General features: G+C 43.8%; 1 protein-coding gene across 2 annotated transcripts; it reads right to left on the bottom strand.

Annotated features, from left to right (window-relative positions):
• Positions 1-4,818: 4,818 nt before the first annotated feature.
• Positions 4,819-26,639, bottom strand: mbtd1 (mbt domain containing 1). Of its 2 annotated transcripts, XM_012876246.3 has the most exons (17): positions 26,463-26,639; positions 21,830-22,034; positions 21,016-21,149; positions 20,822-20,936; positions 20,651-20,733; positions 20,448-20,565; positions 19,495-19,629; positions 19,303-19,391; positions 18,968-19,196; positions 12,705-12,760; positions 10,603-10,707; positions 10,346-10,493; positions 10,016-10,098; positions 9,694-9,928; positions 9,043-9,114; positions 7,593-7,742; positions 4,819-7,306 (listed from the first exon to the last, which is right to left on the bottom strand). In XM_012876246.3, the coding sequence occupies exons 1-17, from the start codon at positions 26,481-26,483 to the stop codon at positions 7,188-7,190; spliced, it is 2,097 nt and encodes a 698-aa protein (XP_012731700.2). In that variant the 5' UTR covers positions 26,484-26,639; the 3' UTR covers positions 4,819-7,187. The 2 variants fall into 2 exon arrangements, with proteins under 2 accessions (XP_012731700.2, XP_012731701.2); XM_012876247.3 differs by lacking the exon at positions 7,593-7,742 and having other exon boundaries at positions 26,463-26,637.
• Positions 26,640-26,740: the final 101 nt, after the last annotated feature.

The raw sequence follows: 26,740 nt of genomic DNA, 5'->3' as shown, positions 1-26,740 counted from the left end.
GCTGGCTGTCTGTGAAAGAAACAGTTAAGCAGATAAGCTCTGAGCCAGTTTTCAGGTAAAAAGGATGAAAGAGAGCACTTAGTTGCAGTAAAAGCTCAACCAGCCGCCATGTCTAGGAGAAAAACGGTTAGACTGAGAGACGGGGCAAAGAACATCGGCTATAAGATGAAGTTGACAGCGTAGCTCAGCCCATCTGGCCCCTAGGATGGTGTCACAGCTAAACAGAACACCAGCTCAGATGTAGCTACTATGGAGAGAAATAACAGAGAACATGAAGTTAAAAGCTTAACAATCAATACAAAATTAGAGAATAGTAGAAGAATCAATCAGGGTGTAGCAGATAGTCCCTAATGTCCTCCAGCAGCCTAAGCCTATAGCAGCATAACTATAGTGGTAGCTCAGGGTAACATAAACCACTCTAACTATAAGCTTTATCAAATAGGAAGGTTTAAGCCTAGTCTTAAAAGTAGATACGGTGTCTGCCTCACAGAGTTGGTTCCACAGGAGAGGAGCCTGATAACTAAAAAAATCTGCCTCCCATTCTACTTTTGGAGACCAGGAACCACCAGCAGACCTGCAGTCTGAGAGTAAAGTGCTACCAGAGGAACATATTTCTCAGGGGAACATTTTTTTTTCTTTGCAGGTCACGCAACATCTCCTTTTGGAGACAGCATGTATATATTTGATTTGATTATTTTGTCATGGGGCCCAAAATTCCTGGCAGCATCAGGAAACATGTGCTTGTGATCCACTGACAGGGAGGAGGACGACTGGGTTGGTGGTGTTGAAGATCGAGATGAGGTACGTCCCTGGGTGGTCAAATTAGTGCAGGATGAAGAGTAGCTCCAAGTCCATTGCATCATCTGCATCACATGTTTGCCTGTTAAGTGTTTTGTGACCACAGACACCAGGTCTGTTGTCATTTATTCCTGTGATGGTACGTTTCTCGGGAACTGGGATAATGTTGGAGCATTTGCAGGGCGCGCATGTGGCGCAGTGGGTAGCGCAATCCCATATGAAGAGGCCTTAGTCTTCGACGCGGTCGACCCGGGTTCGAGTCCGACCCGCGGTCCTTTGCCGAATGTCTCTCCCCCTCTTCTACCCCTCTTCCTGTCAGCCTACTTTCACAAAAAAGCGAGTCACTAGAGCCACAAAAAAATAAATAAAAAAATGTTGGAGCATTTGAAGCAGGGAGGAACCTCACTCAGCTCCAGAGACTTGTTCAAGATCTGTGTAAAGATGGGGAGCCAGTTGGTCAGTGCAGGCTTTCTGGGAGAAAAAAAGAATGACCACCAGGTCCTGGAGCTTGGTCTTCTAACACTGAAAGAATTTACATCTTCCTTGGTGATCATTAGCGAAGGCAGGAGGGAGGAGGGTTGTAAACCTGGTGGGGGTAAGGTTAGTAATTTTCTTTAGTGAGTGAGGGGTGAATGGCTTGGTTTTCAAACCTGTTCAATTAATTTTATTTGCATGACGCCAATTCACAACAAGTCATCTCAAGTTATTTCCAAAGTCAAATTCAATCAAATCATACAAATTGGTCAGAAAGTTTCCTCTCTAAGGAAACCCAGCAGATTGCATCAAGTCTCTCCAAGCAGCATTCACTCCTCCTGAAAGAGCGTAGAGCCACAGTGGATAGTCGTCTGTATTGTCGATGGCCTTGCAGCAATCCCTCATACTGAGCATGCATGAAGTGATGGTGGAAAGGAAAACTCCCGTTTAACAGGGAGGAGAACCTCCAGCAGAATCAGGCTCAGTGTAAACGGCCATCTGCCTTCACCGACTGGAGGTTAGAGAAGACAGAGCAGAGACATAACAAGCACAGAAGCACACATTGATCCAGGAATCCTTTCTATGTTATATGGTAATAGCGGATGATATGCCTCCCCTAGATGATGTCACAGCTAACAGAAGCCAGACCAGGTGTACCTTCTATGAAGAAAGAAAATCACAGAGAACAAAAAATGAAAAGCTGAAATAACAAACAATGCAAATTGGAGAACAGTAGGAGAACTCAGCAGAGTGATAAAAATAGACCCTGATGTTCTCCAGCAGCCTAAGCCTATAGCAGCATAAGTACAGAGATAGCTCAGGATAACCAAAGGCACTTTAACTTTAAGCTTCGTCAAAAAGGAAAGTTTTAAGATTAGTCTTAAAAGTAGACAGGGTGTCTGCCTCACGGACCAGAACTGGCAGTTGGTTCCACAGGAGAGGAGCCTGATAGCTAAAGGATCTGCCTCCCATTCTACTTTTAGAGACTCTAGGAACCACCAGCAGACCTGCAGTCTGAGAGCGAAGTGCTCTGTTAGGAACATACGGGGTAATCAGAGCTCTGATATATGACGGAGCTTGATTATTAAGAGATTTATACATAAAAAGGAGAATTTTAAATTTGTTTCCTGATTTAACAGGAAGCCAATGAAGCTATAATAGGAGAAACTTTGTCTTTCTTGTTAATTTTCACCAGAACAGCATGCGGCAACAAAATTTTGGACCAACTAAAGGCTTCAAACTGCATTTTGTGGACTTCCTGATAGTAAAGAATTACAATAGTCCAGTCTTGAAGTAACAAATGCATGGACTAGTTTTTCAGCATCACTCCTGGACAGAATGTTTCTAATTTTGGCGATATTCCTGAGGTGATAAAAAAAAGAAACTCTGGAAACCTGTTTAATATGGGATTTAAATGACATGTCTTGGTCAAAAATAACACCAGGACTTTTCATTTCATTAACCAGAGGCCCATTTAATGCCATCAGATTAAAATGTTTATTTTTTAAACAAAAGAAACTGTTGCATTTGTCAGCCAGTTGGAGTGGAGGTCATCCCAATTTAGGAGTCTGAAGTCCCAAGTGCTGCTGAGCAGTTTTTCAGCTTCTCCCTGTGGCTACTCTCAGCTGCCCTGGTCTCATTTTCACTCAGTTTGTTTTTTTCCTGCTTATAGAGGGACCAGTCCCCACTCCCGTAAGCTTCTTCGGTCCACTGAAGTTTCCTCAGATGTGAAAAAAATCTGGCTGTGAAGTCTGACAGTTGAACTTTCAACAAGAATGAGGTGTTAAAATTGAAAGAAAAAAACAAGAACAAACTTGCAAGCACTGGACGTCATAAGCTCTTTATTCAGTGTAAAAGTCCGATTTTACAAAAACCACCAGATAAACTTTCACAGCCATGCGCAAAACAGTTTGTAACAAGGAAAACAAAGAACCCATCCATTGACGTTGGTCCAACAATTGGCTTTATTTACAAAGTCTATCAAAGCTTTATCACAGCACAAATTTACTCAACTTTTTTTAAAATTTGTATCCAAAATAGATTTTTTTTACCCCATAACCTGAACTCACAATTATCTTCTGACAACACAATAAGTAATTCTTATCAAATATAAATATATATATAGCACCACTATATCATGATTTTCTTAAGGGCTATTACATACAAAAGACCCGTGTTAGTATCTAGGTGGGGGGGGGGTGGGTGGACTTTCCAACATGCTCCTCAGGACAGGGAAGACCTCAAGTTAGGCCTTCAAAGGAAACCAATCATTGCCTACAAAATGAAACCAGTCAAGAAAACGAGTCAAAAAAAAAAGTTAGGATGTAGAAACCCATCAAGAATCTACTCCCATTTGACTGGGCGACATTTTGCTCCTAATCTCAATACATTTTCAACAATCTAAAGTTTAAGATTCAGATGAACGCAGTTTAAACACTCTGATTCTGACCGGCTCAAGCTAACACGCCCCATTTCAAAAAAAAGTTTTCAATTCTAGGTGGGATTGGATTTCCAAATGCTCCTGTTCACAGCTAAAGAGACCACCCGACACACTGAAGCACGACCAACAACATCAACAACCCAATAAGGGAAAGGCGGGGGGGTGGGCTATAGCTCAGCACGTCTGTACATGTTCTGCAAATGCGTCCAAATCATCGCTTCCATCTCCTCGCCATGCGAGGCTAAAGGGCAAAAGGGATCAGCCTCAAACTGGAGGGTTGACTTCTCAACAAGGCAGATTTGAAATCAGAGCATGCATCTGATGATGATGCGCTTTCCTGGGGGTGGCAGCAGTTTGTGGACTGAAATATTAATGCTTTTGTCCTGCTTCAATCAGCGCTAATGGGCAACAATCCACACTCAGTCCTTTATTGCTCATTTAAAAGCTGTTTCACAAGAGCTGCGTCCTTCAATAAACCCCAGATTAAAAAAAAGGACCATTCATAAATTCAAAACACTTAAAATGCAGACCTGAGGAAGAATGTTTCTAAACCAAAACACCGTCCAACATAAACTGTGAACTTTGTGCATGCTGTTATCACAAGTCCTTCATGTAAAAAAATTTTTTCAAAAAAAAAAAATTAACCACAAATTAATTTTTATATTGACGCACATTCAGAAAATGTCAATGTGTCGTTGCATCTGGTTTTCTTTAAAATAAAAACGGAGAAAGGTGGAACAAACTATTAAACCTAAGCTTGGTTGAAAATTCCTTTTGATTGTGTTCACGTTATCAAGCTGTAATTATTAAAAATATTAACAGGTAGCTGGGGGGGGGGGGGGGGGGGGGGGGGGGGGCATTCTCTGATGCCAATTGTTCAAAAACCTGGTAAATGTTTTTGTAAAGTTTCTCCCTCAGATTCAGAAACTTGGCCCCATATTTAACATTTATTTAAACAAAATAAAACGGCTTTTTTTAAAGTTAGAAACAGAGGATTCAAAATACGTTTATACTAAAAGAAAATAGCAGTGCATGCTAAAATAAATAGAACTGAAACAAGTGAAAAAATATGAATTTCCGTCACTTATATTTAGATGAAATTTTGCTTTTTGTTAAATTTCAGTGAGGAAGAGTGGTCGAGTTTCTGGACTGTCAACAGGCTAACAGTTTTTACAGCTCTGCTTTAGACCCGGAGAAGGAGCGAACATGAAGATGATTGAACCTCCCAGACCCTGCAGACCCCCCACATCACTAAACATCTAAAGATAAGAGGAAAGCATCCTGAGAAGTGGATTATGAACCTAACTGGTAGAAAGAGAAAGTGTGGACCTGCTAGCGTCACTGAGCTTGCTCTGCATTTCCATCCAGCGAGCGTTCCATTTGAACCCTCACCCCTGAATAATCACAGTTATAAGATTCTGTTAAATGATCTATTCCTTAGAGTTCTATAATGATCTGAGAAATTGCAGCTGGGATAAATTTTATTTCATAGAACCAAACAATATAAGCTCTGTTATTGCATAACATTGAAATGAGACTACCTCGTATGCAGGAAATGGATCCATGTTTGGTGTGTGGTCTTAAAGTGGATCACTAAGGAACCGGTATTTGTTTGCATATGCTAACAGACTGCAAATATTGATTTCATCCTCTTGGCTGATCTATAATCTGTTGGCATTAGGAGGTAGTAGAAAAACAGCTGCAAAAGTCTAGCTTAAACAACCAAAGCAGTCCCACCTTCTATATATACATATATAATATATATATATCTGTGTACACTGTACGAATGTTTAAATGAAGCTGGATGTATTCGTTTGCCTGTGGACTGGACTGCAGGAGTAGCAGTGCATCGTGTCATTCTGTGGCTCAGATAAATCAACACATCTGCATACATAAGAACCAAAAGTACAGAAAAAAAAAACAAATGTGTGCATATTAGCCAAGTATTAATAATAATGAACAGTATGAAAACAGCCTCTTTAGAAGACTGCTCCAACACGGCAGATTTTTCCAGCCTGAACAGATCAGTGAAGAACGGTTGGCGCCAGAGATTCCTCAGTAGAGCGCGTATTCAGTGTTTAATCAGTAAATAGGCTGAGCAGTATTCCAGCAGGCCACGGCCTGCTCCGCAGGAACAGTGCAGCTCCCCCTGCCAGCGCTTCCACCCGACAGCAAAGCTGTGTGAATGTCTGCTCGCTCCTTAGTCTCTTTCTCTCAGCTGTGGGTGAGATCTGAAGGTGATCACAGTTAAAGACTAGACCGCCACAGCTCCTTTTACGACAATTCTCAACAGCAGCATTTGGGCTCATCAGCAGCAGACTGAGGGTAGATCTCTCTCTGACCCTAAGCCTCTTCAAGCTGCACAGTCCTGCATGTAGGCGACTTGCTCCCATCGCAGAAATCTGGGGGGCCCCATTATGCCGTGTCGGCAACAACCACGGAATGAGCTGAAGTGCTTTTTCAGACAAATACAATTTAAAAAAGCTTTTGGGGTTGATGTTTCCCAATTAAATCTTTGTCTGCAACAAAATGTTTCCCTAAATTCCAAAAAAAAAAAAAAAAAAAATGTGAGGAAATTTTTGTTGTTGACTACCAACAAGCTGGTTGCCAGGGGAAACCGGCCCGTTTCTTCTGTCGAATGAAGAGGTTGTGTTGAGGGGAAGCTGCTGAGACTGAAATGTAAACTGTGATCAGGAAGCTGCTTGTGCAGAGCGAAGGTCAAAAGGTTTGCATGAGCAGCTGGTTTAGCTGATTTCAGGGGAATCATGTGGAGGGCAGCTGAACTGGAAACACACAGAGGTTAAGGAGTGATGCTGAGCTGCACTGGACCGTCTCTATAGAAAGCTGTCTTATGTACAGTTGGGACTTGGATTCCAACGTGTCTCCGCCCACCTCTGGATTAAAAAACAAAAAAGGATTCTATGGAACAGCACACATATTACATTTCCCACACAACCACTTTAAATGTTAATGCAACAAAGACAAAATAAAACAAATCAACCCCAAAAATAGTAGAAAATCAAATCAAATCTTCAAGTACTATTAAAAAAAACAAAAAACAAAGATCAATCTGTCAATATTGTTCCAAAGGAAAGAAGGAAAATGTAAAGGTCTCTGTTGTCTCCACACGCTGCGAGAGCCAAACACCAACTGAAGCAACTAAAAACAAAAACCATAGACCCGGCTCAATAAATGCTTCGCACAGCTTCTCGGTTCCTCTGGGTGTGGCCCAGATTTAGGTAGAAGCAGCTGAATCCGTTCCTGGAGTCGTTTTGTGGAGCAGAGAAGGTGGTAGACAAGACAATGCCTGAAGCCCAGACCTCTGGGCCCCTCCAACATGTGCAGCACACATCAGGTGATCCCGTTTGGGCTCGCCTGTCTCAACTCTCCTGCGTCCGTCAGAGTGATTCCAGATGCTGCGGCGTCTTGTTCTGCAGGTGCGTCCACGAGCTTCTCCTCCGTGTCCCGTTGACCTTCACGGCTCCTGTTTGATGTAGTAGCTGCCTGAGCCATTGCTTTCTTGGTCTGAGGTTCCCTGCGTGAAGGTGAACTCGTCCAGATCGGCCATGTCTTCTTTCATCCGCAGCAGAGACTCTGCAGGGAGAGAAAACGGCAGCGGGGGGGTGAGCTCCACGACTGACAGATTTTAGAGGCGGCGCGTTGTGTTACTGCACACACAGTGAGCATCAGCGGACGCCACACATGCTGCTTCAATCTGGAGATGAAACATTGAGAGAATCACATAAAGAGGGAAGTGAAACGGTGACAGTGACCGGTCCCACCAGAGGCCGCCGTGTCCGGCAGCATCAGCAGCCTGCCGCTCCACACCAAGGCGGAGGCGCTCCGGGCCCATCTGATGTAGTCAGTAGTGTGCCAGTACCTGATTTGTGGATCAGATGGAGGTGGGTTCTGGGCCGAGCGGGCCCGTGGACATGGTAACTGGGTGGACTCTGCTCTTCGTCTCCTGAGAAGCTGCTCCTCCTCCTGCCTGACTGACTGAAGGGTCGTCGACCAACTGGAATCTTCCTCTCTAAACACCAAGCCAGACTGGGGTCAGCTACCAGGGGCTTATCATACACATGGGGTCAGTTGAGGAGTTCAGTTATGAACCAAGAAGGAAAGTAAGAGGTTAGAGCTTAGGATGCAACCTTCCAACAAACCGCGCTGCTGTGACTTCCATCCACTAACCCGTCTGAATAAGCCCCTGGTACGCTGTACTCAGTACGCCCTTCCTATGTGCAAAGCCGTTCACTTGGGGTTCATCTTCAAAATGACATTTGGGAATGCATAACCTAACAACGGCAACTTTTGAATGAAGTACGTTTTACCCTGATGTGAGGCAGAAGAGGTTCCTATGCAGGCCAGTGTTTTTCCAGGCTGGAGAAGTATTCAAGAACATTTTTCCTCTGCCTCCATGCGACATTCTCAACCAGGACAGCAGAAAATCATCCCAAGCCTTCATCTTAGGACCAATCGTATCCACCCTTTCACGCTGTGACTGGAGAGTGTTTTAACCAACTCAGCCATGTCCACCATGATGATGGACTCGGCCTCCTCCCCGTTTTCTCATTCTGAATTGTTAACAGTTTGCCAGATATTTCTGGAGGTCAACCAGAAGTCCTCCCCCACCTGACATTTTTAGTCTACAACAGAAGCCCCAATGCTTCTGGCCTCCAGGTACCCGTCTCCTGTTTCAGGAGACCCTGGAGACAACCGCTCCTCCAGCCTGGCAGCTTCCATCGCTCCACCCATCCACCCAGGGGCGGTGCTAGAGATTGGGGGGCCCTAAGAGCAGATGCTTTGAGGTGCCCCCCGGCCCCTCCGGAAAAAAAACAATAACAGGATTTGTCAGTGCGTTTTTCTTTATTTCCAGAATAACCTCTCAATATTAATATTTTGAATATACCTAAGGAATTGAAAGAAACTCTCCAAGAGGTGCGCTCTGAAGATCTCCTGACAGAAGGAAAGGCCTCCACCCAATGCTTGCACTTCAACCACACCACTAGTTAAATGGTGTGGTTAGGGTTTACCAGTGTCCATTAGTCCTCACGGTGGCATGGCCTTTATGGGCTTCTACCATGTCAGACTAGACTAAAAGGTCTAAGACAATCCTCCCTGCTTCCCAGAGCTTTATTTATCCAGAGGCCAATGCAACCTAACCTTCTCAAAGGAAACAGATGCTACCTTCATCTTTTTCCTATGCTGTGCCAAGTTGGGTCAAGGTAGGTCCAAAAAAACAGTTTGGAACAAAGGTTCCAGACCAAAGATGGCTGTATGAGGAAGAGGAATGACAGAGGAAGAGGAGAGAACCTGCAGGAAAGCGTACTGACTTTTCTTTTGTCCTTTGTACTGTGGCGTCTTTTTCTTCTGCTTGGGCACCGACAGGGGCATGTCTCTGCTACCTGAAAGCAGAGACCCAAACTGAAAGTGAAGGCAAATGTTTCACATCAACAAAGAACACAATTGACAACCGAGAACAGGTTTCACAATAACTTCAGCACCACCCTAACTTCCATAGATCCTCCCAGAGTCATTGATTTAACTTGCTTTTAGTTTCAAAATGCATCGTTTCGTTAAAGTCTCAAATTTGTAGAGCCAGTGAGTTTCTTTTGTTCTGTATCAAGTCTAACATAAAATAACTAAGAATTTTGATTCCAGGAAGATTTTGATCTCCTTGACCCTTAATCTGCTGTTGAGTTCTAGCGGTGGATTTTCACTCAGCGTTACTTGAGGTCTAGGTTTTTTTATTTAGCAGTGAATCTGGTGGATGATCAATTCGTTTTACCGTGCCTCGAGAAGTGTTCCTTCTGCTTGAACCTTCACACAACCACAAACTTTGTTCTATTAGGATTTTATGTGACAAACCAAAACTAGGTAGTTAATACACGCATTAACATTATAACTGCAGCCAAACGTGCTTTCAGACAGTAGTGACTTGTTAACAACAGGTCTGAACAGGTCTGAAGAGTGGAAGTCCTTACTTTGTGAGGCAGGTGGTTGGAGCTGGTAGCCCGTCAGCTGACACCAGCCCACTGGGTAGAGATCTGGTGACTCACAATCCACCCACTGGTCATACTCGTCTTCCCAGCCGTCAAAGTGGATCCTTAGTAGCCGGTGCACGATCCTCGTTACTGTGGCAACACATACGAGCCGCGGCTCCATCAAATCAACGGCTTCCAGCTTCATGCCTATCCGGAAACCGTGATTGGGAACCTCCTGTAAAGCCAATGGTAGGTGATTTACGTACTCCATGCAAAGTTGACGTCTAACTGACATTAATTAAAGAGGAACATAAAGTCTTACCTTGTTAAAGAGTTTAACAGGGGCAGCTATTGAGCACGTTTCTCTGAGGTAGTCAAACCATTTAAATGGCAACTTAGTGTACCCTGGAGAACAGAGAACCTGTATTTAACCAGTACCCTGAGCATCTTCTGTATCTGATCTTCTGTAAAGCCTCTTTCACAAAACACTCCATTACAAACGTACAAAGCCGGAGCTCCCTCTGGTCATTCATAAATAACAAGTAGAGATGGGGAACCAAACGCATCAGTGGAGGCTCCCTCTACACATTAAATCTGAATCTGGCTTTTAAAACACAGGCTCAGTTACACTTGAAGCAGGCCAAGAAACTACCTTTAGGGGGCGTGAGTTCAATGTTGTTGATTTCACAAAAGCCGACGGGAAAGATGGAGGGAGACATCCCATGGTAGCAGAACCAGTCTGATCCGTCAATGGCCTCCGAGCCATCAACTCCAATCATGAGGTAACCGTCTGCCAACACCTACAGAGCAGAAGACGCATGAGGTAGCTTCTCAGAAGACGTTCAAGATATGAAAACATACTGTTCATCTACCCTTAACATGAACATCACATAAAAACAACACGCTCACCTTTTTTACTGTGGCCACACAGATAGCTGAGAGATTGAGGGGGTCTATAGCTTCCAACTTCATCCCATCTTTGAACCACTCTTCGCTGGGGTCCACATCTTTAACCTGGAACAATCATGGAGGCAACAGATACATCTCAATAAGTTTGACTGCAAAAGAAAATGGGATGTTGCATAAGGACAAATTAGATGGGATATCTTCTAAACAGGGTTAGTGGTGAACAGAGAACCACCCAAGAAGGTTCAGGTAGAAATGGCATACAGTTAAAGCTTGATTTTGATCTTTTTGCTAAACAGAAAATGATACGTTTACAGTGGTCGTCATCCATGTGAACTTTCAAGCCCCAGAAAAGCATTCAACCATTTTCAAGGACGGTGGGTTTTATGGTTTGTTTTCACAAACTTTCCAGGGCATTGAACTTATTTTTTCAAATTCAAACACTTTCAAGGATTTCAATGACCCATGGGGACCCTGGACATATAACGTACACCTCTGTCACATCCCATCAGCCTTTCACCTTAAGGGTATTGGAAGACATGACCAATGCCATAACATTAACACATTAATTCAATTAATAATTCTAATTAATAGCTCAGAATACCCTGATGTCACTTTGTACAATTCAAACCAAGAAATTTTTAAAGAATGGCAGAGGTACAAACAACTAAACAAAGAACGCTCATGCAAAACTACAGCGTACAAAGTGGTTATTAAAGTTAGAAGGGAGATCCTGCAAAGTGCTTTGATGCCATTCGCGCATCAGGCTTGGCAAATATTGAGATTTCAAGGATCTGATGCCAAAGAGGCCGATGATAGAGTTGGAAAATCAGAATTTTTGCAGATGTATACGGAGCGTCGACCAATCAGAGACTGGGGTTGATATGTGATATAGTGGCGCATTTTCGGACGGGACAGAAGGACCATGAAAAGCCTGGAGGCCGACAATGGAGGAGAAGTTCTTCGTCGCAGTTTGTGCCCATCCTAATATCTACAATCAGCCGAGCTACCACTGCAGAGAGAGTAAAGGACCTTCCCTGGAGGAGGATTAGTGAAGAAGTTGGGATCTCAAGTTATCAAAACTTTAACCATGGTAAATATTTCCTGCCATTTGAGGAAAAGGACAGGGTACTGACTTCAAAGTGTAAAAGCATTCAAGTTGAGGCGCTGGACGCTTTTTTCACGCTCAAATGGCGTTCGGTCTGAATGCAGCATTACTAGTCTAAACTAGGTTATCAGCATATTAACATGGCTTGTCTAGAAGCAGGAAACTTTAAAACAAAACATGTCTGGGTCAGTTTTTGGAGTAAGTAGTAAGTGATAGAATCTACTCTATGAATGTCATGCATAATGTCCCTTAAGGGCACAAATAAGTTCATTTCTGCATGAACCAAAATCAGCAGAACACACCCTGCATATGTAGCCCATTGTAAATGGGCTCACTTTTTTATGCTTTCGTTAATCAAAAAAAGCAGCGATGCTGTGTTTCTTTTCATTTCCAACAAACCAGAATACCCAGTTCCCAGACAAGTATTTTGATCTGATTATATAAGCACTTGAGGACACTCAGAATTTCATTTCCAGATGGTAGCTTGATCCTTATTATGAAAATGAATTAGCTAAACGAGTCGATTTCATGTAAAAGTAAAATACACTGCCATGCCGCAGTGATGTCTACCCAACTGTTCTAAGTATACACAAACTTAACGGGAGCGAACCACAAGCGACACACATACTTAAATACGTGACCGGACTTGACGTTCTCCATTTCCTCAAGTTAAGACCCACTTAAAAGACACACAAATACATAAATTAAATCACCAACGTATCAAGATAGCAGACAGCAGCATGGACAGGTTATCCCTAATTTAAGGATACACTTGTCTCTATCGGCATCCTAAGGCAACTGAAAATTAACGATTGGGCCAACAATTACCATCAAGCTCCCGCTGTCACCAAAATCCCTTCACTACCTTAATACTGTTGTGGCTCTTCTGATTTTTCCACAACTGTGACCGGAAATATTATAATATCAACCCAGAACAACATAGCTGTTTTGCCTTTAAAATTATTGTGTGTTATGGTATATCCTCATACGTTATTACCTTCTGAAATAGTTGTGCAGGGGCATCGACTTGTCCTTCTGATTTCTTTGTGACATCTGAGGAAACAAGTGTTACATTAGCCAAAAAAAGAATAAAAAAATACATACATCACATATTACCATTTAATGGTAGAAATAATTGCACAACAAAACATTCCCGTCAGTGTTACTTTCAAACTCAAAATGAACACCTAGACAATATATATTATTTATACTCATTGGCCACTTTAAAGCTATAGTTGTTATTCCTGTTCAGAAACACTTTTTATTATACTGGGTAAAATCGTCCTTCCATCCTCGTTCCTTGATGAGTTTCCATTTGCTGGCTGCAGGTGCGCACTTGTTTATGTATCCGGTTAGCTTAGCGGTTAGCCATTCATTGTAGCTTCGCTGCTCTCATCGTAGACTTTGAACATGGCTGAGAATCGCAAGAAGCAAACCGCGTACAACTTTATGAGAAGAAGAGGAAGGCCTCAGTAGAAAGAAATAAGACCACAGTGGATTTGGGGGATTTTTTCATGCGATCCCCCCTGAGCAGAGGAAGAGCAGGTCAGATGGTCTTGCGCATTCAGTTATTAAAAAAGGGACTTGAAGAAACTTCTGGAAAAATTGCCAACTCTACCTTTAATAGGTGCAGCCATTTAACTGTTTGTTAATAGACACATAGACTCATCATTTAGGCATCTGGAAGCGGTTAAGCATCCAGTCAGCAAAAGCTGTGTGGATGAAAGTGCCTAGCTGATGTCGGTGGAGAATGGGCAAACTGGTTCCAGAGGATAGAAGCCTGAAAAAAGCTCTCGATTACAACCAAGATTTAGCCTCTAAGAACATACAGTCATGTTTAATAAATAAGAATTTGTGGTGCAAGGAGCCTCTTTTGTCAGATTAAAACTACCTTATGAAAATAACTAAACAGGTGTCAAACATCCTTTTATTAAGCGCACATTTTTGCACTAGAAACTTTTTTATTGGTCTGATATTTCAATCCTAAATCTCTTGTGGTCATTAGCTGCAAGTGGAAAATTGTCATAATCAACAGATATATGTGATTTATTTCACTTAGTGAATCAAGGATAATGCTCTTGTCACAAAGTCTAAATGACTTCAAATTGGTTTCTTCTTCCACCATAGCATAGCCTTTGGGATGTGGTGGAGCAGAGTTCTGTGCTGTGTCTTGGGTGTTCATTTGGGCTGTGTGTCCTTCTAGGCAGACGTCTCAAGTAAAATGCACTTTATCTTTCACCATTTCCACCATGTACTAATCCTAGTTAGCCTGTTGATTAACATCAGGTAATTCTAGTCCATCAGCAAAGTCTGACTGGACTTTCAGAATAAGCTTTTCAAACAAGCACCAAAAGACAACACAGTGGGCCACAGAGCTTTCTTTCAAAGTTTTTTTTTCTCCTTTCCTCTAAATCCAGACGATTTACAATAACACTACCGGCCCAGAATAGCCAGAAACCTGTGCTGGCTAAACAATGCATACCCATCCACTGTCCCATTGAGGTTTATTGGAAGTGTTCTTCCTGGCAGAATACAGCCAAACCCCATATTCTGGACAAAACAAGACCAAGCAAATCCCCTGAAGTGTGTAGTGAAAATAAATGTCAAGAGAAAATTTGACATAACCGGGTGTACCGGCACTACATTTCTGCAGAGTTAGTAAACTGGTTAGGATCAGTGGAAGGCAAGGTCATCCGGGTTTCCCCAGCTGTATTATAAACCTGGAAAGCTACCAGGCCATACTCCGTCCGTCCGTTGTCTTCCGCTTATCCGGGGTCGGGTCGCGGGGGTAGCAGCTTCAGTAGGGAGGCCCAGACGTCCCTCTCCCCAGCCACTTGGGCCAGCTCCTCAGGAGGAATCCCAAGGCGTTCCCAGGCCAGCTGGGAGACATAGTCCCTCCAGCGTGTCCTGGGTCTTCCCCTGGGTCTCCTCCCGGTGGGACGTGCCCGGAACACCTCTCCAGGGAGGCGTCCAGGAGGCATCCTGACCAGATGCCCGAGCCACCTCAACTGGCTCCTCTCGACGTGGAGGAGCAGCGGCTCTACTCTGAGTCCTCCCCGGATGACTGAGCTCCTCACCCTATCTCTAAGGGAGAGCCCAGACACACTACGGAGAAAACTCATTTCAGCCGCTTGTATCCGGGATCTCGTTCTTTCGGTCACGACCCAAAGCTCGTGACCATAGATGAGGGTAGGAACGTAGATCGACCGGTAAATCGAGAGCTTCGCCTTTTGGCTCAGCTCTCTCTTCACCACAACGGATCGGTACAGCGCCCGCTTCACAGCAGACGCTGCACCAATCCGCCTGTCGATCTCCCGCTCCATCTTCCCCTCATTCGTGAACAAGACCCCAAGATACTTGAACTCCTCCACTAGGGGCAGGACATCCTCCCCAACCCGGAGAAGGCACTCTACCCTTTTCCGGTTCAAGACCATGGTCTCGGATTTGGAGGCACTGATTTTCATCCCGGCCGCTTCGCACTCGGCTGCGAACCGCTCCAGTGAGAGCTGTAGATCACGCCCTGATGAAGCCAATAGGACCACGTCATCCGCGAATAGCAGAGACGCAATCCTAAGGCCACCAAAGCGGATCCCCTCAACACCTTGGCTGCGCCTAGAAATTCTGTCCATAAAAGTTATGAACAGAATCGGTGACAAAGGGCAGCCTTGGCGGAGTCCAACTCTCACCGGAAACGAGTCCGACTTACTGCCGGCAATGCGGACCAGACTCTGACACCGGTCGGACAGAGACCTGACAGCCCTTATTAAAGGGTCCGGTACTCCATACTCCCGGAGTACCCCCCACAGGATCCCCCGGGGGACACGGTCGAATGCCTTCTCCAGATCCACAAAGCACATGTAGACTGGTTGGGCAAACTCCCATGCCCCCTCAAGAATCCTGCTGAGGGTGTAGAGCTGGTCCAGTGTTCCACGGCCAGGACGAAAACCACACTGCTCTTCCTGAATCCGAGATTCGACTATCCGACGGACCCTCCTTTCCAGAACCCCTGAATAGACCTTACCAGGGAGGCTTAAGAGTGTGATTCCTCTGTAGTTGGAACACACCCTCCGGTCCCCCTTTTTAAATAGGGGGACCACCACCCCAGTCTGCCAATCCAGGGGAACTGCCCCCGATGTCCACGCAATGTTGCAGAGCCGTGTTAACCAACACAGCCCCACAACATCCAGAGCCTTAAGGTACTCAGGGCGAATCTCATCCACCCCCGGAGCCTTGCCACCGAGGAGCTTTTTAACAACCTCGGCAACCTCAGCCCCAGAGATGGGAGAACCCGACCCAGAGTCCTCAGGCTCTGCTTCCTCAATGGAAGACGTGTTGGTGGGATTAAGGAGGTCTTCGAAGTATTCCGCCCACCGACGCACGACGTCCCGAGTCGAGGTCAGCAGCACACCACCCCCACTGTAAACAGTGTTGGTACTGCACTGCTTCCCCCTCCTGAGACGCCGGATGGTGGACCAGAATCGCTTCGAAGCCGTACGGAAGTCTTTCTCCATGGCCTCTCCGAACTCTTCCCACGCCCGAGTTTTTGCCTCGGCGACCAGCCGAGCCGCCTGCCGCTTCGACTGCCGGTACACATCAGCTGCTTCCGGAGTCCCACAGGCCAAAAAAGCCCGGTAGGACTCCTTCTTCAGCTTGACGGCTTCCCTCACCGCTGGTGTCCACCAGCGGGTTCGAGGGTTGCCGCCACGACATGCACCGACAACCTTGCGGCCACAGCTCCGACTAGCCGCCTCAGCAATAGAGGCGTGGAACATGGTCCATTCAGACTCAATGTCCCCCGCCTCCCTCGGGACGTGTTTAAAGTTCTCCCGGAGGTGGGAGTTAAAGCTCCGCCTCACAGGGGACTCCGCCAGACGTTCCCAGCAAACCCTCACAGTACGTTTGGGCCTGCCCGGTCGGACCGGCTTCCTCCCCCGCCATCGGAGCCAACTCACCACCAGGTAGTGGTCGGTGGAGAGCTCCGCCCCTCTCTTCACCCGAGTGTCCAAGACATGCGGCCGCAGGTCAGATGAAACGACAACAAAGTCGATCATTGAACTGCGACCTAGGGTGTCCTGGTGCCAAGAGCACATATGGACACCCTTATGCTTGAACATGGTGTTTGTGATGGACAATCCATGACGAGCACAGAAGTCCAACAACAAAACACCACTCGAGTTCAGATCAGGTGGGCCATTCCTCCCAACCACGCCCCTCCAGGTCCCACTGTCATTGCCCACGTGAGCGTTGAAGTCCCCCAGCAAAACGAGGGAGTCCCCAGGAGGGGCACTCTCCAGTACCCCTTCCAAGGACTCCAAAAAGGGTGGGTAATCTGAACTGCTGTTTGGCGCATAAGCGCAAACAACAGTCAGAACCCGTCCCCCCACACGGATGCGGAGGGAGGCCACCCTCTCGTTCACCGGGGAAAACCCCAACGTGCAGGCACCGAGATGGGGGGCAACAAGTATGCCAACCCCAGCTCGGCGCCTCTCACCATGGGCAACTCCAGAGTGGAAGAATGTCCAGCCCCTCTCAAGGAGACTGGTTCCGGAGCCAGAGCGGTGCGTCGAGGTGAGTCCGACTATCTCTAGTCGGAACCTCTCAACCTCGTGCACAAGCTCAGGCTCCTTCCCCACCAGAGAGGTGACATTCCACGTCCCAAGAGCCAGCTTCTGCAGCCGAGGATCGGAACGCCAAGGTCCCCGCCCTCCACTGCTACCCGTTACACATTGCACCCGACCCCTTTGGCCCCTCCGACAGGTGGTGAGCCCATCGGAAGGGGGACCCATGTCGCCTCTTCGGGCTGAGCCCGGCCGGGCTCCATGGGCAAAAGCCCGGCCACCAGACGCTCGCCAACGTGCCCCACCTCCAGGCCTGGCTCCAGAGTGGGGCCCCGGTGACCCGCGTCCGGGCGAGGGAACACGAGGTCCAACATTCGTACTCATCATAAGGGGAGTTTTGGGCTGCGCTTTGTCTGGTCCCTCACCTAGGACCTGTCTGCCTTGGGTGACCCTGCTAGGGGCTTAAAGCCCCTGACAGCATAGCTCCTAGGATCACTGGGACACTCAAACCCCTCCACCACGGTAAGGTGGCAGCCCAGGGAGAAACACTTTTTATTATACTGGGTAAAATCGTCCTTCCATCCTCGTTCCTTGATGAGTTTCCATTTGCTGGCTGCAGGTGCGCACTTGTTTATGTATCCGGTTAGCTTAGCGGTTAGCCATTCATTGGCCATACTCACCGCGTTAAATGTTGTTTGGTTATTTGAAATGCCTCGATGTTTGAGAGCAACATAAAACAGTCAGGAAAGCACCTGTCTGGGAGAAAACCTCCTTCCATCTGCACCACACAACGCTCAGGCGCTTTGCATTGCACTTGGTGATGGAAGGTTTGGATGCCACTGCTCAACCATGGAAAGCCCTCCATGCAGCTCTCTATTGACTGCTCCTGAGCCAAGCTGAAGGTCACATAAGGTTTGTTGATCTGCAGAGTTTGACTCTGCAGAAAGTTATCAACCTCTGTGCACTCTGCATAGGAGCATCTTCTGACCCCACTCTGATTTCATATAGCCCACCACTTCCACTTTGTGATAATACCACAAACAGCTGATTATAGAATATTTAGCAATGAGGAATTTTAACCACTGGACTTGCTCCACAGGAGGCATCCATCACAGAACTCAGCTCACCCAGCTCCTGAGAGCAACCTATTCATTCACAAATGATTGTAGAAGCAGCCTGGGAGCTGGATTTTATACACCTGGCTACATGGTGAACTTATCCTTTAGCTAGCCTCAGGGATGCGTCTGACTGACATCAGATTTATTTTAAAGCAGGGCACTGCCCCTAAAAATACCCTGGGTATTGTCTAGGATTACATGAAGGACAAAAGAATTTGATTCAGGCTTCATCCATCAGAAGTAGTTCTCTATCATTTTTAAAACAACCTGCAAGTTGAAAAAAATGTTATGCTGTTTAATGGTAAAAGGTTGGCAGATGAAATTATCTTAATGTCTTTCATTCATTTAAATTTTAAACTATATTTAAAAAAGGTGTTACTAGAAGATTTTATAATAATAAATGAATACATTTTGGAAAAAAAACAGACCTGTAGCATCAAGATAATTTCATTCAAACCCCACACACTATAGAGTTAACAGTTTCTGACAAACAGCTCAGGTGTTCCAGTCTCAGAATGGGCTGGAGCGTTACTTGTCTCAGTAGAGCAGTACACAAACAGCTGCTGGATATTCTCAGTTCCCACCAGATCGTTTGAAGCGGTGGCCGATACTCCGCGACCAGCCTATATTGTGGATCAGGGGGCTGTACATGTGGCACCAGAAGTCATCTAGCCCGTCATCCTCATAGACCAGCCTGAGGCGCCCTCCGATCACCTGCTCCACCAGAGCCACTCGTGTCCGGCACAAGTAGTTCTTATCCACCACCTCTACCCGCATCAGCTTCTTAAATGGGAATTGCATGTTTTCACGAACCTACGGTTAGGAAAATGAAAATAAATTGTCTGCATCGAGTTAGCGGCTGATTAAAGAAAACATTGAGCAGAGCTGGGTTGTGTCCCTAGGAAGCTGTGTGCTTCACCTTGGCATTAAAATCCGATGGCAGTGTTTTTGCTCCAGTGAGACGCTTCACAAGAAAGGCTTTCCAGTTAGAGTACTTATGCTGTATGCCTAGAAGGGAGATGACAGATGCCCCAGCAACAGTTAGCATCAACATGCAGGAGTCTCAGCAGCTTCAACATCAAGCTTTTAACAAATGTGGCGCAATGCTCACTTTTTGGAGGTACAAGAGGTTTGTTGCTGGAAGCGCACCAACCTACTGGATGCACCTCAGGGATGCAGAGATTACACCAGAAGTCTTTACTGGTGTCGTTGTCGAAGCCCTCATACCTCAGGAGTGCCTTGAACCCTGCACAGCAACAGCAGAAAATCCACTTTGTGTTAAAACGCAAAACATGGGAGATTCAAGTTTCACACGCTGTTAACCGTGTCTCCGTTCAAAAAAAGAAAAACAACACCTCGTACTAATAAATGTAGAAAGCATAAAAAGCCCTAAAAACCCAGTCACCTAATTAGTTCCCTTGGTTTTTTTTCTAGGCTTGTTTAAAACCAAAACCCCTGAAACACTTCTGCACTAAAAATCCGCTTTTATTAGCCCTAATTAATCTATAAAATACATAGGCTGCACTTTTTTAATTTCTGAAATATCTTTTCAAAGAATCTATTGAAATGCACTTGTTTTAAGGACAGACTCGAGTAAAGAGGTGATTTGAGCAAAAGCCAAAATTTTGGCTTAAGGCTTTATTAAAAGAGTTTCTAAGTAAAATCTTAGTTTCTCTGGAAAACATTAAATTACCAATAACTCTGATTTCTGGTGTGAAAACTGAAAACAGGAGACAAAAAATGTGAGCAGTGGAAGCACAAGCATCATGAAATATATTGGATGATGGAAATATCATTCAAGACACACCGTCTGCTATTGTCTTTGTGATGAATGTTACAAATAATCAGTTTTAAACTGTATGCAGGATGCTCCATCTCCTTCCAATGCAGTGCTTCTATCTCAAGTGTATCATTGGTGTACCGCGTCAATATAAAAGAAATGACCAGGGGACAGTAAGAAAAATGGCCAAAATTTATTTAAAAAAAGTTTATATTTTTTCACTATGCTCACATATCCTTTGCAGCTTGTTCATTGGAACATTTTACATTTTCCGGCAGTCTTACCTGCCAGCTTTATGATTTCTGCTATCCAGTAGACCTTAGTGGAGAGGTTGGTGTCAGAGTTGGGCACTTCAATCCTCACTCCTTCTTCTATGTCTCCCCAGCATGTCCCCATAGGGGCCTGAGGGCATGTGCAAATCAGTAAAGGTATTCAGTAAAGAGAGTTTAAATCCTCGGTCTCCAGTTGATATTCAGCTTTAACTTACATGCTTAAAACAGCTGACGGGAGCTCCCACTGTGTTACTGCTGCAGATGTACCTTCCCCAGTCAAAGCTCTCTACAGGCACCACTGAGTAGGCCCAGAAAAGGTGCAGAGCTACAGTAAGCCTACAACTCGAAAACTCATCAAATTCCACGGGTTCTTGTAGCCGACTTACCAGATTTGGACTTGGCTTGGTTCTGCTGACTTGCTTGGTACTGGGCATAAGCTGCCAACTTTGCCATAAGAGGCTGTTTCTGCAAAACTTTTGCTTTCTTTGTCGGAGGTTTGCCCTTATGAAACAAAACAAGCCAGGGATCAGTATAAGTAGATTGAAATATCGGCCTTTGGCTGCGAATGGAATGAGTTTACCTGGAGCCGTGCCAGAATGCTAGCTTTTTTAGAATTCGAGGAATAACTCCTGGAACAAGACACGCTGCAGAAGCGTTTGGTTTTGGAATAAAAAGCATCTCGAACACCCACCATTCCACACATCTCACATGTGGCTGTAAAGATCAGAACACAGCAAAGAACGACCTTTGATACAAAACAAATGCCATTATACAAGCTTTTATTTCAAGAAGGGGAAAAAAACTCTTTGTAAAACAGAATTCTAAATAATAAGTGTAATTCACTGCAATTGTTAAGACCAAACAGAAGGAAAAAAATCTGTGAGTCCCTCAAAGATGAGGACAAAACCTATGGAATCAGCTTTAAATTTCTCCTCATGCAAACATCAGGTCAGGTGTGTAAACGAGCAGCTTCTAAAATGAAACAGCGCCTGCAGCTATCTGAAAGACGGCCCTAACAGGAGAAAAGCCCCCTGAAATAACGGACAGGAAGCTGCTTCTTCCCAGTTCAATGGGTCTAATATACAGAGCTTGTCAAAGGAAAACACTGAAGTTATGGACACTGTCATAGGTTTAAAGAACACCGTTGTCAAGAGAACCACACTCAAAACAATAAATACTAAGAAACAGCAGCCCAGAAACAAGAATCTGAAAGGTCCCCAATCATTTTGAAGCTGTTTTTACATTCAATGAAAATCTAAATAACAGGCAGGCTAATAATTTACTTTTTTTTAACCAAAACAACCACAGTTAGCCCATCTAAGAGTCCCATTTCAACATCTTTTTTGCCAAGAGTCTCAAAGAGAAGCAGAATAAAGGCGTTTTTCTGTACTGACCCATCCCAGCTTTGCCATCAGGATAGGTGTAGACCTGTCCATTATTCTTGATGATGGGCAGGCTGGCTGGGATGGAGGGCACAACATCCTCCTCGCTATCCTCTGAGCTGGAGCTGGTGGTGGACTCCTCACTGCAGCTGTCGTAGCCATCAAACATCCCGAATGAGTCCCTACGCTTCCGCTCTGAACGTGCAGTGCGCTCGGCCTTTACATGGAAACAGCAAAAAGAAAAGAAAAGAAAAAATTAAAACACAGTAAATGGCGGACATACTTTATATCTGCAAAGGACATGCACTATGAAATGGACAGACTTAAGCTTAGGAAAACAAGTGATCAAATTTTGCACAATTTTTTACCAACTGAAAACTGCGCTAACTGAATTTCTGACTGGTTTATTCTTCTACACTTCCACACTGCTTTTCGTATGTCTTCTTTTGGACACTGTGAAGAACAACCACACTGCTAACATTGCATCTCTGCTTCATTTAAAAAACAAAAAACAAACAAACAAAAAACCAATCCTGAGTGTGATGCATTGCTGTCAGTCACATGGCCAAAACCTTCCCAAAAAACAACACATGACCAACAGCCGCACGAAACACAGGCACAAAGGGCAACGAGGTGGAAATAAAACTCGGTTGCTAATAACGGCTCAGTTTTACTTATCAGACTGATTCTGGTATGTTATAAAAAATGACTGACGTTGGCCAATGCCAGTGTTAATGCTGATGTATCGTGCATCCCTATTAGGCAGGTAGTTGATCTGTAAAACACGCCCGTCATTTTTTGTTGCAATATTTGATAATCACCATTGCCTTACAAAAGTATTCACCCCATTGGCTTTTTTCATGTTTTGTCTCACAGCCTGGAATTAAAAGCGATTGTTAAAGATTTTATATAATTTTATCTACAGAACATGCCGACAGATTTACTTAAATGTCTTTCTTTTTTTTTTTGAAGCAAACAACAAAAAGGACACAATAGCAGAAAACTTCAGCTGCGTTACTGTTCACACCCTTCAGTGAGTACTTAAAGAGCCACCTTCTGCAACAATTCCAGCTACAAGTGCCTTTGGACCTCTCCTGGATTGAGAACACCTTCCAACCGGTAAAGAAGGCCCAACGACGGCTCTTCTTTCTCAGGAAACTGAAACGCACTGGACTTTCCACTAAAAATTCTACAGAGCTACAATGGAAAGCATTTTGTATCTCAGCTTAACAGTGTAGTTATAGAAGCTGCAGGGGCAGGAGAGGAAGGATGGTGATTATATATATATATATATATATATATATATATATATATATATATATATATATATATATATATATATACACACACACACACACACACACACTATTTCAACTCCAACCGAGAGAGCCACTTTTATACCCCATGGCTACCGACGTCAGTTATTCACAATACCTTTTGAACCAACAGCAATATTGATACAAATTTCAATGCAAGGCATCTGTTAAACATTAGGAGGGCGCCACACTTTTTAGGCACAAAAGCATGATTTCAACAAATATGCAGTCATTTGTGAAATGTAGACAGGCCTCTAAGACATCCATGTTTGCAGTCTCTTGACAACAAAGGGTTTGCCCTCTCTGGTGACAAGTTGAAATGACACCAGTGTTGTGCACACACATGGGAGAAGAGAAAAAGCATTTGCTGCTGCGACTGCACGGGTTTTTTGTTTATAGACGTAATGCTTTCTCGGGTAAGAAAGTTATAAATACTGAAGTTAGCCCGCCTTCTCTCGCTAATGCATCAATGGCAGCGGAGACTCAAAGCTGCGTGCTCTCGTTCATAAAGGTAAACCAGAGCATTCAAAACTTATAAGCTTAGAGGCAATAGAGGTAATGACAGTAAGTAGGGGAAATCTAATTTCACACGTCAGGCAATTATAAGGGCATGTATGGGAAAGAAAATAAATGATATTTAACTTCAAAACTTACACTATGCACCTTTAAAGAAGTTTATGTTCAGGTGGTGGGTGAGTCAAACAGCTCTTTGTGTCTAAGCCATCTTCCCTGCTTAAAACACTCTTAAGGCTGTGACAGACCAAACTGTTCGGGTCGATGGACAGATCCGTACATCCGTTGATTTTTTTCCCCCTGACCTATTGGCTCCAGAGTCTTGCTCATGTTTTTCCCCCAAAGCTGACGTGTTTTACGTTGCCAACATGTCTCTCTTTTTGTCTTGACTCAAAACTTTCCCATCCAATTGCTGCGTAGCCTCAACCACGACGGAGCGGGGGTCTACATTTGTTTGAGTCGCAGACAGTTACATAAAACCGCAAGTGGGTCTGCCCAGCCTTATTCACTTCTAAAGGATGCAATTGCAACGACTTAAAAAAAAAAAAAATTCCAGCAGATGGGATGCTAATTTGGGTTTGGTGTATCTCAGCCTTAAACCTCCCAGTTGACATAAACTAATACCATCTGTTAGCACATATATTCAAATCAACGCAGGGACACGTTAATCCGGTGATGGCTCAGTCAGTTCATAAATAGTGAAGTAACAAAAAAAAAACAGTACAACCACTCCTTACATCTCCATTTAGTTGTATAACTATTAGAGGATAATGTGGCTAATAATAACACAGGTTATGATGAAGTCAGACTGAAGCTGATAATTAGAGCAGAGAAAAAGTGGGAACCCGTAGAACCGCCGCTGGTGTTCTACGGGTGTTTGGCATGTTTTCTTCAGTTGATCACTGAGGAAAACATGCCAAAGGACCAGAAAGACTGAATATAATCTGGACCAGATCCTTAGCTCCGCCATTTTTTACTTTTTGCATGTACCACATAAAGTTTGTTTAAAACATAATTTATTTTAGTACAGAATGATTTTGTTTCTCAGCAGGAAAATTCAGTCAATAACTGCCTATAAATAAAAATAATAATAAAAGCTACATTCTTCCAAAAACATATGAACACTTCTACCAAGTGTTATATTCTCTACAGTTTTGCCAAAGAAAGAAATTAAATTATATATTTCTCTAAACAAAGGCTGAGTTGTCCCCTACTTATTGGTTTTGTACAAATAAAGTTAAGTTTTTCATTTTGTAATTACGTAATCAGATTTTATGATCCTAGACAAAAAGAACCCTGTCCCTTTAAAAAAGATGTTGACAGTATTGAAAGTGGAATTGGTTCTGTGTTTGGCATTTTATCATTGGCATAACACTAGTCCCCTCCAATGAGTATTTTGCTCCGTAAACAAACCCATACTATACATTTTTCTTGAAGCATTTTCATTACTCATGCAGGGAGGAAGTTGCAAATATGATCAAATATCAAGTACAATTTAATTATTTCATATTGCTTTCTGATGACTTTGTATTAAACCATTTCACTATTTTGGTTCTGATTCCTAGACACAGGCACATCACAGGCACAAGCTACATTGTTGAAAAGTTCATTTATTTCACTAACTCTACTACTGAGTCAAGCACAACAGATTAATTCTAGTGTTTGATTTGTAATTTTCTTTGTAGCTCAGCAACAGGTCAGCTATTTACACTTTAGTGTGAGATTTAACTGAGACAGGGGACCTTGCACCATGGCTCTTAATAAATGTGCCTAAAACATTATAAAGAACCAATTGTTTTGAAATACAAAGAAATGTGGGTTTTAACAGTTTTCAGTTTTTTATTTAATAATTGCATTGAATTTCCTCAACTGGGTGGTGGTAAAAGTACTGCTATGGTAGCAATATATTTTTTTTAGACTTTTTCTGTCACTAGATCGGAAACTGTGCTTTTAAAAACATTTTATTACATAATTTTCCACAGAACATCCCATTAAAGAAAATTGATTAATTCTCTTTGGCAAAAGTTTTATGTCCTTCTTGAATTATAAAACTCCAAAAGGCAATAATATGGTGGTTTTTTGAAACTGATGACAAATTCCATACAGTAAATAATATTCTTACATTTAATCAAGTAGATAACTGATACACTAGATTACTGTAATACTGAGCACATCATTTAATCTAGTCTTTATTTAAACCCAAATGAAACCACTCTGGTCTATTGTGTCTGTTTCGTTATTCCTAAGTCATAAAATGCTTATTCCTTGTTTTTTTGAAAAACCCATGCCTACTACCCGCTGATCCCAAACATCTGAACGAACCTAAAACATTTCGTGCTGCCATAACCTGTTTACTTCCTCTTCAGTTCATTACAGGTGGAATTTAAAACCCACACAGACATGTAAGGATGCAAGGAACATAACCATGCCATCAAGTAGAGTTTAAATAAAAATGCACATAAACAAAACAGAAGACTGCAATAAAAAAAACGGGGAAAAACGAGCAAAGATAAGAGAGGGACTTAAAATAGCATGTAATGCTAGTTCTGCCGAGAAGCGCTAGCACAACTAGCTCCAGGAAATCGATTTCCCCGATTTATTTCTCTAAAAAAAAGCACAAAGTTTTACTACATTACAATGAAACATATAAAAGTGCGTGTAAAGTTACGATGAACCAACGTTCTCTTGATTTCACCACATGGTTTTTTGAGGCGCCTTTTTAAATAAATGACGCTATCAGAAGCAATAGCTTGCTAGCGTAAACGGATAACAACAAAGGAGGAGCGCTAGCTCAGGCCCAAAATTGTGTCACTCACCAAATCCCGTGCGTCTTCCATCAGCCCCTCATATAGAAAACATTTAGGTTAGCTCGGCTGCCCCCTGCAAATCAAACTCCCGCGCTGAGGATAAAAATGACTATGGAACGCGGAGGACTAAATGAATACTAGTAAGCAGGATATCAACACAAATTACTCTGGCGCAACTACGCATGCGCGAGCGTAACCTACTTTTCTTTCATTGGTCAGTTCCGAATGGAGGTCATCGACAGATGCAAAACAAAACAGAAGAGAAGGAGGCGAATGAATGGTCTCAG

The sequence above is a fragment of the Fundulus heteroclitus genome, chromosome 10 (assembly GCF_011125445.2).
Source record: "Fundulus heteroclitus isolate FHET01 chromosome 10, MU-UCD_Fhet_4.1, whole genome shotgun sequence".
NCBI lineage: Eukaryota > Metazoa > Chordata > Actinopteri > Cyprinodontiformes > Fundulidae > Fundulus > Fundulus heteroclitus.
The sequence above is the reverse complement of the archived record's forward strand: the minus strand, read 5'-3'. Positions and strand labels throughout refer to the sequence as shown.

Excerpts from the sequence above, each read along its gene's own strand:
- mbtd1 (XM_012876246.3), bottom strand. The coding sequence starts at position 26,483 with ATGGAAGACGCACGGGATTTG. Across the intron at positions 20,734-20,821 it reads CCAAGCCAAGTCCAAATCTG|TGGTGCCTGTAGAGAGCTTT; the intron begins GTAAGTCGGCTA and ends GGGCCTACTCAG. Across the intron at positions 10,099-10,345 it reads TGAACTCACGCCCCCTAAAG|GGTACACTAAGTTGCCATTT; the intron begins GTAGTTTCTTGG and ends TCTGTTCTCCAG.